A 13384-nucleotide genomic window follows, 5' to 3' on the forward strand; every position below is an offset into this window, starting at 1 on the left:
ATAACTAATTCACTTCATTGTACTGATGGGGTGGTCATAATAATCTGGCCACTCAGTGTATATAGAGAGAAGGGACTCTGACCTTGCACTTGTGTGGCAATAACACATCCGTGGCTGCTGTGGCCAGTTCACTGCTTGAACCTGATGTGTGCGTGGGGATTGCCCTTCCCACACCTTTGCCTGCTCTTCTGCTAAGAGGGGGACTCAGAGTTCGTTCAGGTGCTCCTTGAGTTTCCTCAGAACCCCGACCAGGACAAAGGGCTCAGAGGCTTCCTGGGCTTGGGAACTGGAGGACCCAAAGAATGGGCTGGGACCCCACTGGCCTCCTGGGGAGCACAGGAGGCTTCGGGGGTGTGTGTGCTGGGAGGACATCATCACTAGGAGAGGACCTCCTTCAAGTACCCAAGGGGATCTTTGCGGATCCTGCTTCTTACATTCAGTCCTTTGGCTGGAACTTCACCAAGATGCAAGCATTTCATCTCAGCGCAGATGTTAGCAATGACCTGTGGGAGAGTTGGGTTGAGATGAGGAAGCAGATGTAAACGAGAGAATAAGGAAAGGGCAGGAGTCCACTCACCATTTCCCCCAAGGTTGACTCCACAGGCTTGGCTGAGGGGAGCAGGGAAGCACACTTGGGTCAGGGCATGGGTGCTCCCCAGCACATCGCCCCCCACCTCCTTGCAGCTGCCTCCCTGGGGAGAGCACGGACCAGCCCAGGGGGCACTGTTCCCCCTTTTACTCCTCGGGACCCCAACTCTCAATCTGCGAACAGGCAGGCCCAGGAGCCAGGAGACCAGGGTCTCCACCCAGTTCAACCACAGCAGCTGTGTGACCTCAGGCCAGTCGCTTGGCCTCTGAGTCACCGCTTCCTCACCAGCGGGTGGAGGTAATAATGACTGTCTCACACGGACTTTAGTGAGAACTGAGAGTGATGAACTTGTCAGAGTTCCTTTAAAAATAACTACATTAGATACTTAGTGTGCACCGGGAACTCTTTTAGGAGTGAGGATTATGCTATTATATTAATCCCACATCAGTCCTGCAAAGTAGGGAGTATCGATTCCTTCTCATATGGAGATGAGAAAACCAAGGCTTGGCGAGGTTATTCACTCTACAGTCACTTCCATAAGAGGTGGAACTGGATGCAAATACTGCACCTTTGCACACGTGGAACATCCTCTCAACGAGAAAAGACCCAATGACCCTCCCTACTCTGGGTTTCAGATCCCTTCACCCGCACGCCAGGGACAGTAGCCTAGAGCGTGAGTTGGGAGCAGATCGCCCCCCCACCCCAAATCATGCGTTCACCTTTGCTGCCCTAACAGGAGTAAAGCAGTCACATTTCCTTATCTTGCCAGTGAGAACCATATATTCTGAGGTTGGTTTCTTCTCTCCTTTCTTAGGTTTAAGTCTTCATTGCTACTCTTCTCAGGAAGGACCTGGGCCATCTGTCCTTTCCCATCTGCCCTGGGATATTTTGGGCAGAAACCAGTTGTGTCCTGGGGTAACTGCCCCTGATTCAGGAGATTCCTCTATCCCAGTGGTCAGCAAACTCCTTAGTCAACAGAGCCAAATAGCAACAGTACAACGATTGAAATTTCTTTTGAGAGCCAAATTTTTTAAACTTAAACTATATAGGTAGGTACATTGTTATTAACTTAATTAGGGTACTCCTAAGGCCTAGGAAGAGCCACACTCAAGGGGCCAAAGAGCCGCATGTGGCTCTCAAGCCGCAGTTTGCCGACCACAGCTCTAGTGTCCTTTATGGGAGGAAGCAGAAACCCTAGGCTGATTCAAACCCATTTTACAGACCGAGAATGAAAATCTCAGAGCAGGCGAGCTATGAAAAAGCTCCCTTTTCTGAACGCCTATGACATACCAGAGGATCTTTAAGGTTTCTAGAACCCAGGTTCTATTCCTATTAACTAATAATAGTCTTGCAAAGCAGGCATTATCTCCACTTTATGGATTAGGCTTAGGGAGGTTAAATAACTTGCCTACTCACACAGTGAGTACCTAGAGTCAGGTTGTGAACTCAGTTCTGCCTGACTCGGAAACCCGCATCTTCCCTCCCTCTGCTGGAGAGAGGACCAGCCGCTCCCCGTCCCCGCCTTCCTAGCTCTAGCAGCATGGCGGGAGCCCGTGGTCTTCATGACTTCCTCTGATAGCTGAGAATGTCCTGTTTCAACTTAGACTCTGGGGCTAAGACAAATTGCATCATTCTCTTTTTTATTCCTCCACAGTGCTCAGAGAAGGGCAAACGTTCCCTAGTTAGGATGGTAACAGTGGTGGTGGAGCTGATGTTGAGGTGGTGATTACGGTGGTCACAGATGTGTTTATGGTGGTGAAGAAGGAGGTGACGGTGGTGAAGGAGGAGACGATATTGGTGAAGGTAGTGGTGGTAGTGATGGTAATTTTGGTCATAAATGGTAATGGTGATGATAGTGGTAGTGACACCTCACCCTAGAACCCAAACTTCTCCTTTACATGAGGAAACATGTCAAGTTTGGCCCAAGATCACTCACCTTCACTCTTCTTTGGGGTTGTATGAATCACAGAGTAGATAATGCCTTCATCTCTTTCATTCAGGTAATGAACTGAAAGAAAGAATGAGGCTGAAATAGGATCTGCCTGACTGTCCCACGTCAAGATATAAGTCAGTGTCATAGAGCTAATGATGGAGGGAAGCCAGTCAGGGGCTCTGTTGTAGCAGTGGGACCTGGTCATTAATGTGGAATATCCATCTAGGCAGGAGGTGCCTGGCCCTTGTAGCAGATTCTAGCTGCTACTCCAGCCCAGCACTGTTCAAACAAGAGGTTGGCAAACTTTTTCTGTAAAAGAGATAGTAAATACCTTAGGCTTTGTGGGCCATAGTCTCTGTTGCAACCACTCGGCTCTAGTGTGAAACCAGCCAGACACAAACAAAAAACAACTTTAGAGGTTAGCAAACTTTTTCTGTAAAAGAGATAGTAAATATCTTAGGCGTCGTAGGCCATAGTCTCTGCTGCAACCACTCGGCTCTGTAGTGTGAAACCAGCCAGACACAAACAAAAAACAACTTTGTTTACAAAAATGCATGTTGGCAGGGCTTGGCCCATGGCCACAGTTTGCCAAACCTTAGTCTAACCACCCCCTGCCTTCTCTCCTGGAGGTCGGCTCCCGCCTTGCTTCCCTCTCCCATCCCAACTCCAGAGCACTCGCTTCTCAAGAGCCACCCGCTTCCTTCCCTGGATGACTGAATCCTGAAACTCTGGCTCTCAGGGCCCTTCATCTCCTCCCCTTAAGAGACCCTTCCCTGCCTTCATGGCAGACCATGGTCCTGCTGGAATCCTTACCGCTGGCATACAATGGGTGCTGCTCTCTACCTGGGGCCTGGGGCCGATTCAGGGGTGAAAGGGGCTCTAGGAAATACAAAAACAGCAATTCACCAAATACCTTCAGAGAGTGGGCTGGACAGTGGAGACAGAGAGGCTAAGAGAAAAAAATGTCAGTGGAGGCTGCTGGAGGGCCAAGGCTGGTTTGTTTATAAGGGCTAATTCACAGGTCTGGACATGGTTAATTTTTATGAGATGTTTCCTTTGAATAACACCCTAGAGGGTAGGGTGGCACCATGGGAATCACAAACTGGTAAGAGGCAGGGTCAGAAATGATGGGGTACACCGTGCATGGAAAGGGCCCAGACCCACCAGTCGGGCTGCTTTTTAGAAGGAGGAAAAGCTAATAACTTTGTACATTATATACCAGACACTGGGTTAGGGAGTTCAAATTCATGCAAAGCTCCTAATCCAGTGACCAGCACATGGCTGGATGTCTAAAAAGCTTCTTTTCCTAACCATTCAGTGTCTGTTTTCCTTCACAACCACCTTGCAAAGGTCGGTACTCTTTTCTCTCCATTTTATAGATGAGGTAACTGAGGCTCAGAGAGGTAACTTCTCCAAGATCAACCAGTAAGTGGTGGGGACAGAATTGGAACCCAGGTTTGTATGCTTTTCTCCACTGACAGGCTGCCGCTCTGGTAGCAGATGCTTCCAGAGCTTTAAACATTAGCTCTCAGGATAGAAACTGGGTCACATGTGGATTTCAGAAAGCCTGGCTCACGGCCAGTGTCCAAGAAATACTCATTAGCTCTAACTGGGGTAAGATCTGTGGAAATGGCGCCTCCTGAAAAATCAAGAGGACATTTATGGAGACTCAGAGAGGCCCCTGATTATTAAAGATCCCTAATGCTCCCCTGTCAGGGCTGTGTTTCTGAGTCTTCACTCAATAAGGAGCTCTGTGAATTTGACGGGAGTCTGTTTTATGGGAAGTGTAACAACAGGTAGTGAAAGAAACCCTTTTAAACAAAGAAAGCAGAACATCTATGCGTAGGTAAGTGCTACCGGAAGTGGACCCCTTGCATGACCATATTCTAGTTCTAGTGATACCATCAGTCTAGCTCTGAAAATGCTTTGAAAATCACCTTTAGAGGTGCAGTCTTTAGTGGTAAATATTTTTGTTTGTTGAGGAATAAATATGCCACGTGGAAACGGTGAAGGGTCTTCCAGACCCAGGTATGGAGAATAAAGCTGTTGATCTGACCATTTTGCTTGTGTACTATGGGACTGGGCCTGAGGGTACACAAGAGCAACATTCTAAAGAAGGCTTCGTGTCCCCGAGACTCTGAGGTCAGAGGACATCACCAGGAGTCTTATTTTCATGAGAGACAGGTGCTCCCTGTGTGGGTGGGGATCGGTGGGGAGGCAGAATCCTCACACGAAGAGGGATGCTCTTTACTCCCGATGAAAGGCACCTTCCTCTTGAGGATCTTTCACCAGTGACTGCTTCTCCACCACCTTGTCTGGGCTGGTAAGGAGCCAGCTGTGCTGTGTTGCTTTGCCTTTAATGCTCTGACTCAGGGGTGAGTGCACAGAAATACCAGGCCAGGTTGGCCAGGGGAAGGAGGCTTTAGTATAGATGCAGGGATGGTAGAACTCACAGATCTTCAGTTCATGGCCCCATCTCCAGCTGCCTTCCCATCTAACTCTGGACCTGCCTCACCTTTCTCTGACCACACAGGTATCAGACTCAAGACTAGAAGGAAGGGAAGTGAGGATGGGCGGTTGGACAGACAAATAGTGCTAAATTAACAAGGGGAGAGGAAGTTGGAGGCTGGCCCAAGCCCTAACGGAGGTGCCCGGTGAGGTGGGGGACTGGTCTAGAGCTGGGGAGAGACCCTTTCAGGGATCCTGGCTGATGGTCAGGAAGGAATACTTGGGTTGCATGACTGGTGGCCTTTCTCAAGAGTAGTTTGGCCCAGCTCCTGGAGAACTCACCACAGATTCCTTTATAGAGAGAACTGCAAGCTTGAATAAATACGTCTGGGTCTGAGGTCTATGAGAGCCATTACTTTTGCCCTTGACAAGTGGAAAATAAGTATGTTGCTCCTGGAGTAAGTGGGTAAATGTGAAACTCTGTAGGTGGATTTGAAGGCCTAGAAATTAACTGGCACCAAATAGCTTTGGCATTGGCAAACTTAAACATGGCCTGAAGCAAGTAAGGGTTAGAGTTGGCATAATCATGTAGCCACCCAAGGTGATTGCTTTGAAAGCCAAATTTGATGCTTAATTATCATGCCCAAGACAGGAAGAAGAAGAGAGTCTAGAGTATCAAAATCAATAGATTACCCAAAGTGCCATTTATCTAATCATCTCCCCTCTTTTTCTCTAAAGAATCCTCTACATTCAAATTTTAACCAAAATTTGTGTGTGTGTTTTTTCCATGACTCTGATTGGAGGAATTAGAGAATGAAGAATAGGAGAAAGGGCCTCTTGGGGAACCTGCCCTGTCATCCTTCCCCTCTTTTTCTCTAAAGAATCCTCTACATTCGAATTTTAAACAAAATTTGTGTTTTTTTTTTCAATGACTCTGATCGGAGGAATTAGAGAATGAAGAACAGGAGAAAGGGCCTCTTGGGGAACCTGCCCTGTCATCCCCTTAGCCTAGACTGGTCCAAGGTAAGAAATCAGGAAATAGCAGCATTGGGACCAGGTCATTGGTCAGTTCTCTTTTGTTTGTGTTTCCTTGTGATGAGTTAACACCCACTGAAGACTGACCTAGGGCACAGCACTGGCCACGAGTGTGTGTGCGTGAGTATGCACACACACACTGGAGTTCTCAGTTCTTCTTTCTCTTCTGCTAAGACCAGAGCTCTGCTGAGTTTAATGAGAGAGTTGGAGGCCTTGGGGTTTTTTTAGTCACCTTGTCTGAAGTTTTGTCCTTTGTGTGCCTCTGTCCATGCCCTAGTGTGCAGTAGTCTGTCTGTGTGTGTCTCTGGGTGACTGTGTATGTGTTTCAGAAGCTGCTAAGGGTCCCTCTATGTATGACATGTGACAAGAAGTCCCTCTTCCCACCCGATACCCAGGAGAAGAAAGCACTGGTTCTGTCACGCTCTGCCATTCCGAAGGCTGGCCCGTGTCTGGCATAGGGACTCATCAACTAAGAAATTCCAAAAGAGTTACTGACCAGTTTTTCTCCAGGGTCTGAAATAACCCAGAGGTGCAGCAGCAATGACCATCACAACAAGCAAACTTGCAGACAGCCGAGGAACCAGACAGTTACTGCTGCTCGGAGAGGACAAGGCATGAGGTCCCGGGGGATGAGGAGGCGTGACCATGCATGTTGAGGATGAGATTCAAAAATGCGCTTCAAACAGGCACAAAAGAGGCAGATGGCTGGCATTAGGGGCAACCACATGGCCTGGCCTGCACACACCCTGGAGATGGGAATCAGGGATGACTCAGAGGAGGCCAGCAGGGAAGGGCCATTATTATGGAGGACTCCCGGTTCAGTGAATAGATACTCCAAGCAGGGTTCACGCTGAGTCATGCAGTACCTGCTATGGGCTCAGCATTGTGCCCACCTGGTGGGAGGTACATGGGGTAGTGGGGTCTGTCCTGGCAGCATGGGGCTCAGAGCTGGGTGAGGGATAAGATGTACCATCCAGGGAGAATGTCTCAGGCTGACTTGTCTCCATGGAGACCCTGCTCTCAGCCTCACAGGTGTGGTTCCCAGCATCCTGCTCTGACATCCCTGGGAAGAGAAGGGAGACAGCTTCACCGTGGGGGGCTGAGCAGTTCCCCCAAATCTCCCTCCAGGTAGAATGAGTACAGGATAGGAGGGGAGCCCCTCTGAGCCTCACAGAGGAGCTTCACCATGTCCCCCACAGTAAGGCCAGGGGACCCGGAACTCAGGATGAGCAGAGAACAGGACACAGGAGCTGGGGCAGCACCCCAGGTGAGAGGTTAGCTGGAACACCAGGACTCCTGGCTCCACCTCCTTTAGAGAACACTCCCCCACTCCCAGGGGGCCCCACTACCAATGCCCAGACCCCTGAGGAATATCTCCATCCCTCCCCCACTTACCCCACATCCTGATCTCCATCTGGGGGCTCTGTTTCTGGACCATGACACCCCCAGGGGCTGCCTCACACCAGTAAACCCAGAGTCTCCCCCTGGCTGCTGGGATGCAGAGCTCTGAGTGGAGGCCCCTGCTCTGCAAGGTGCAGCCCTCCTTGTAGAAGGAGAAGAGGAGCCACGAGGCTGGCCTCTGAGGGTGGAGTTTTGTCTGGCACCTCGGGGTCAGGGGGCTTCCCTCATGGGGCTTGGGAGAGGGGGCAGGAAGAGTTCTGGGGAGAAGTTAGCCCAGGGCACAGGAGGGAAGTACTACACAGTGAGGCCCCAGGAGGCTGAGGGAGACACTGTCATTGTCCCCAGGATCTGGCCTCTCACCTCCCCATGGGCTCTGAGGCAACTCCCACACAGCCCCAGCCCCTGGATCCCAGAGCCAAGGGCCTTAGAGGACATCTAGTCCTCTCTGGTCTGGCCCAGGTCTCAAGAGGGGGAAGGTGAGTAGCAGAGCTGGTTCAGGACATCTTCCCACCCCTCTCCTTCCCCTGGCTCCTGATGTGTCCTAGGTGTGGGGTGGGGAGGTGGGGGTGGTGTCAGGGCATGTGGACAGCATCCTGGACAAGCTAGGGCCCTGTGGATTGGCCCTGCATCAGGGGCAGCCAGAGGGAGGGGTGCTGCCCAGAGAGCTGCTGACCTCTGAGACCAGATCCCAGAGCAGCACCTTCCTCTCCTCCAATCCCCCAGCTGGTGACTCCCCTTGAACTTGAACCATGGCTGTCCCTGAAGTGCGTCGCCTCCCTGTGCAGCTGTACTGGCCACTGTTCCTCACTGTGGCTGTCCCATGGTCAGAGGCTGGCTAGCCTAAAGAAATGGAGGGGTTTTCATCTGTGTAGACCTTCACCTGGGACAGGGCTGAGTTCTTCCTTCCCTGGTATCCCGGTCAGGATGTCTCCTTCAAACACGTGGTTTGGCCAAACATGGAGGGACAGCTGGACTGTGACACCGGAACAATGTCCCCCTGGAGCTGCAGGACCCTTCAATCCTTTCTCTCACTGTCTCCCAGCCGAGGGCCTCCCATTGAGGATGGAGGCCCAGACAGCACTCCGCAGCTGTCCCTGTCCCTCAGTCCTTCGTGCCAGAATAGGGTGGGACCTTGAGTGCCTTCACTCCCTTTTCCTCTTCTCTCCTCTTCTTCTCTTTATTCCTTCCCCTCCCCTCCCCTTTCCTATTCTCTGCAACTTCTGTCTGGCCTTCTTCCCTCCCATCTCCTTGTCTCCCTGTATATTCTACTTCCCTCTACCACCAGGCCAAGCTTGGGTCAAGTTGGATTCTCTCCACCCATTGCTCTGCCTCACTCCTTCTGACCCGATGCTCGCTCCCCTAGGTTGAGTTCTTAGGCCCTGGCTACCTCAGGGCAGCTCCTCGTGCCGCCTCCAGGGCGGTGCTGGAGGTGTGTGTAGCAAGTGCCACAGCCTGGGCTCCCTGCCGCCTGCTTCCCTTGTCAGGCTTCCCCAGGCCCCTCTGCTATTTCCACTCCCTGCAGGAAGTTTTATTTCCATTACAGTCATGGGAAGGGCTCTATAATTTCTGTCCTCATTCCTAAAATGCATTTTGTACCCTGAGGGGGATGAGAGAAGAGCTCCTGGGAACCCTGCATCATCTGCAGGGAAGCCCCAGGCTGGCCATTCTTCTTTGACAAGCCAGACACTACGGGTCCCAGATGGCCTCGGGCGCCAGGATGATGGTCCCAGCATATTGATGAGGACTCAGATAGGGAAACTTACCATATCAGCTCCTCGGAGAGGCCCAGCTAACCTGCCTTTGCCTGGATCTCCTTGGATCTTTAGGTCCCACTCCCCTCACCCTGGAAGTAACTGACTGAGGTGCCTGGTGTCCATGACTGCTCTTTCTAGCAGCACCAATTGTTGGTTTGCGTTCTCCCTCCCTGGCGTCACAGAACATGTCCTTGAAGGTCAAAATGATTATAGGTCAGAATTTTTTCTTACTTGACAGAAAACTCTGTGGAGGCCAGTGGAACAGGATGGATGGGAAGGCAGGGAGCTGAGGGAGAAAGTAGGTTGATCTGCAGACAACACACCTGTTTCTCTGACCATGAAAAGGAGAGAAGGGAAACCTCGGCTTTGATGAGTGGAGAACACAGGAGCTCCAGGCCACTGCAAGGAGGACATAGAGGCCAGACCACTGCAAGGACACAGAGGCCAGGCCGCTGCAAGGACACAGAGGCCAGGCCACTGCAAGGAGAACACAGAGGCCAGGCCACTGCAAGGAGAACACAGAGGCCAGACCACTGCAAGGAGGACAAAGAGGCCAGGCCACTGTAAGGAGGACACAGAGGCCAGGCCACTGCAAGGAGGACACAGAGGCCAGACCACTGCAAGGAGACAGAGGCCAGATCATTGCAAGGAGGAGACAGAGGCCAGACCACTGCAAGGAGGACACAGAGGCCAGACCACTGCAAGGAGACAGAGGCCAGGCCACTGCAAGGAGGAGACAGAGGTCAGATCACTGCAGGGAGGACACAGAGGCCAGACCACTGCAAGGAGGACACAGAGGCCAGGCCACTGCAAGGAGAACACAGAGGCCAGACCACTGCAAGGAGACAGAGGCCAGGCCACTGCAAGGAGGACACAGAGGCCAGACCACTGCAAGGAAACAGAGGCCAGATCACTGCAAGGAGGAGACAGAGGTCAGGCCACTGCAAGGAGGACACAGAGGCCAGACCACTGCAAGGAGACAGAGGCCAGGCCACTGCAAGGAGGACACAGAGGCCAGGGCTACTGCTAAGGAAACAGGATGGAGTCCCAGAGCCACTCTCCTGGGACTTGAGTTACTCTAGCATTAGCCTCAACCTGAGACCAGTGGAGTCCTGGGTTTCTCCTCTTCCTAGGCATTAGTTAAGACTCCTGAGGGAGCGGCCTAGTCTGATATTGCTCTAAACCTGTTTCTGGGAGACCTAGTCACTTAGTCACTCAACTTTTATGGTTGAACCACTGCCTAGAATCCTGTTTTGTCCCCATCCATTCATTTTTTGGCCCAGAAACACACTTGGAGATAGAAGAGGCATAGATAAGACTAACCAGTTTTCCCAACATAGGGAACTTCAAGAGAACAGAATGAGAAAGTTATGTTAAATAGTAGAAAGAACTTTCTGACAAAGAGGCTCTAGAGTGGGTGCTGATGTCCATTTAATCATCCAATTTGCTAGCGCCCTAGGCACCTAATCATCCAACCACCTAACCACCAGCCACCCAACCACCCAGATACCCAACTACCCAGCCTCTTAGCCACCCAGTCAGCTAAGCAACTAGATACCTAACTGCTCAGCCACTCAGCCACTTGGCCATCAGCCACCCAGTCACCTAACCACCCAGATACCCAGCCACCCAGATACCCAGCCACTTAGTCACTCAACATTTATGGTTGATCCTCTGCTGTACATCAGTTCAAATGTCACCTCCATAGACATGTCTTCCTGCGATCCCCAATCAAAAGAATTCCCCCCAATCGCTATCACCAGCTCTGATTGCATTATCACCAGAGCACTTATCACTATTTGAAATTACATTATTTATTAAATTTCCTACTTATTATCACCTGTCTCTTCAGGCTAGAATGTAAGCTCCATGAGAGCAGGGACTCTGCCTGTCTTGCTCACGGCCAGATATGACCTATGGCTAGGATCTGTGCTGAGAACACAGTCTGTGCTCAATAGGCAGCTGTTGAACACACATGAATGTTAGTTCTTGTACCCAGTCATGTGGGACAGGGGTTTTATATGTGTGTGTGTATATACAGTTCTTTTATATGTGTGTGTGTGTGTACACATATATATGTATATATGTATACACATACTCATCTATAATAATAAAAGCATAATATGAAAATCGACCAAACGACCAAACAGCAAAACGACCATCTGGACGACCTTCCTATGACACACACTGGCGCCAGGCCAGCCAAGGTGGGTGTGATGTGATCGGTCGGGGTGCCGCCATCGCCCCATGATCACCCCGCAGAGGGAGGCCCAGGCCACCAGCCGGCAGGGCGATCAATGGGGGGGAAGGGGGACTATGCGATTGCCCCAAAGACGCAGGCCCAAGTCACCCTCTGTGCGATGATCGATTGCAGAGCCCTGCAATCGATCACCCCACGATCGATCATCCCGCAGAGGGAGGCCCAGGCCACTGGCCAGCAATGCTGTTGCAGGTGTGCAGGGCTGGCCAGTGATCACCCCACAGAGGGAGGCCCAGGCCAGCCAAGCAATCGCACCCCATGCCTGTTGCCCGCAGAGGGAGGCGTCTGGTGGCAGGGTAGTGGGGAGCAGCGCTGCACAGATGGCAAGCAGTGGCAGTGGCATGGGCGGGGCCAGCTGCTGGCAGCAGGGGGGTGGGGAGGTGAAGGAAAGCCTCGATAGGCCCTGATCACCGGCCAGGCCTAGGGACCCTACCCAAGGGGTCCCGGATTGTGAGAGGGAGCAGGCCTGGCTGAGGGACACCCCCCCTCCCACACACTAATTTCGTGCACTGGGCCTCTAGTGTATATATATATATATATATATTTAAAACTCTACAATGGACCTAAAAATATAAACTTTATAATGTTTGGCTACAACTTTCCAAACTAATGTCTCTTTCCTTCCATGAGATCATTTGTCAAAATTCTTGTCATTCTAGCTTTTGCCGCAATAATACTAGCAAGCAGCAAAACTGGGAACCTCGCCCCCAGGGTAACCTATCCTCCCGTTTCATATCAGTAGTCAGGCAGCTGAGACCCCTGTTTTTTCCTCCCTAAAGATAACTTCGAGGCCTCAGTTGTATTTTAGCTCCAGGCCCAGACAAGTGACGCTGTGATGGCCTCAGGACCAGCTTTCCCCCCCCAAAATCACTCAACAGGACTGCTTTCAAGCCTTCACCAACCAGTCTCTCTGGAAATCATGCTGCTGCAACCCCTCACTCCAACCATGAGAAGTCGATACAGTGTTCCAGCCGACTACAATCAAAGCCCATCCCCTTATGATCTCGATGTCCCTTCTCAGCAGGAAATAACTATGGAAGAAATGACCTCTGTCCCTATTCCATAAAACAAAAAGGCTGGAATGTTAGGTCTGATAAAGTAATTGAATCATCTAATCGATACCCCACTCCCCTGAGAAACTGACTTTTAGATCATTTCACAAACGGCATTCCCTTTCGCTTAGACCAGTGGTCGGCAAACTCATTAGTCAACAGAGCCAAATATCAACAGTACAACGATTGAAATTTTTTTTGAGAGCCAAATTTTTTAAACTTAAACTATATAGGTAGGTACATTGTTACTAACTTAATTAGGGTACTCCTAAGGCTTAGGAAGAGCCACACTCAAGGGGCCAAAGAGCCGCATGTGGCTTGCGAGCCGCAGTTTGCCGACCACGGGCTTAGACCACATTCCTAAAACCAGTAACTTTCCCTTTAAGACTTACCCAGGATCCGGACCTGCCCAGAGAATTTCCCCGCCAACAAAGCCCATCTAGAATCCTTTAAAATCTCTGACTCCCTGTCCCTGGGTGCTGGCGCCATTTTGGGGCTCAGCCCATCTGGTTCCCAGATGACCTAATAAATTTATAATTCTTTACCCCTTTGGGCCTCGTGTGTACCTCCTCCAGTGAACCTAACAGGGATGTGTTAGGAGAGGGATCAAAACCCCTTAATGCTAATGCTCTAAATAAAACAGACCTGACAGGAAGTGGGGAGGACAATAGAGGGGGTGTTCTTCCAGAAGGGACTGGAAGCCCAGGTGCCCTCATCATTCAGGTCAGCTGCAGGGGATGAGCTGTGAGGGACAATGGCTGTTGGGATGGGAAGAATCAGTCCCACGACTGAGAGGTAAGAAGAGAGAGCTGAGTAGCTGGGGTTATGGGGCAACACCTGGCGTAGACACAGAATGGCGGGCTCCAGAGCCATCCACCTGAGCCTAAGCCCTTGCTCTGGACACTAATCTGC

The 13384-nt window shown here is 51.0% G+C and overlaps 1 protein-coding gene across 1 annotated transcript; it reads right to left on the reverse strand.

The window, feature by feature from the left end:
* Positions 1-204: 204 nt before the first annotated feature.
* FCRL6 (Fc receptor-like 6) lies at positions 205-9283 on the reverse strand. The gene is given in 14 exon segments (XM_014547625.1): positions 205-286; positions 403-503; positions 578-609; positions 2526-2597; positions 3336-3401; positions 6502-6599; positions 6899-6932; positions 6976-7127; positions 7129-7255; positions 7401-7663; positions 7767-7867; positions 8287-8323; positions 8325-8379; positions 9265-9283. Coding segments are annotated over 14 exon segments (1239 nt in total).
* Positions 9284-13384: the final 4101 nt, after the last annotated feature.

The sequence above is a fragment of the Myotis brandtii genome, unplaced genomic scaffold (genome assembly GCF_000412655.1).
Source record: "Myotis brandtii unplaced genomic scaffold, ASM41265v1 scaffold1120, whole genome shotgun sequence".
Taxonomy (NCBI): Eukaryota; Metazoa; Chordata; class Mammalia; order Chiroptera; family Vespertilionidae; genus Myotis; species Myotis brandtii.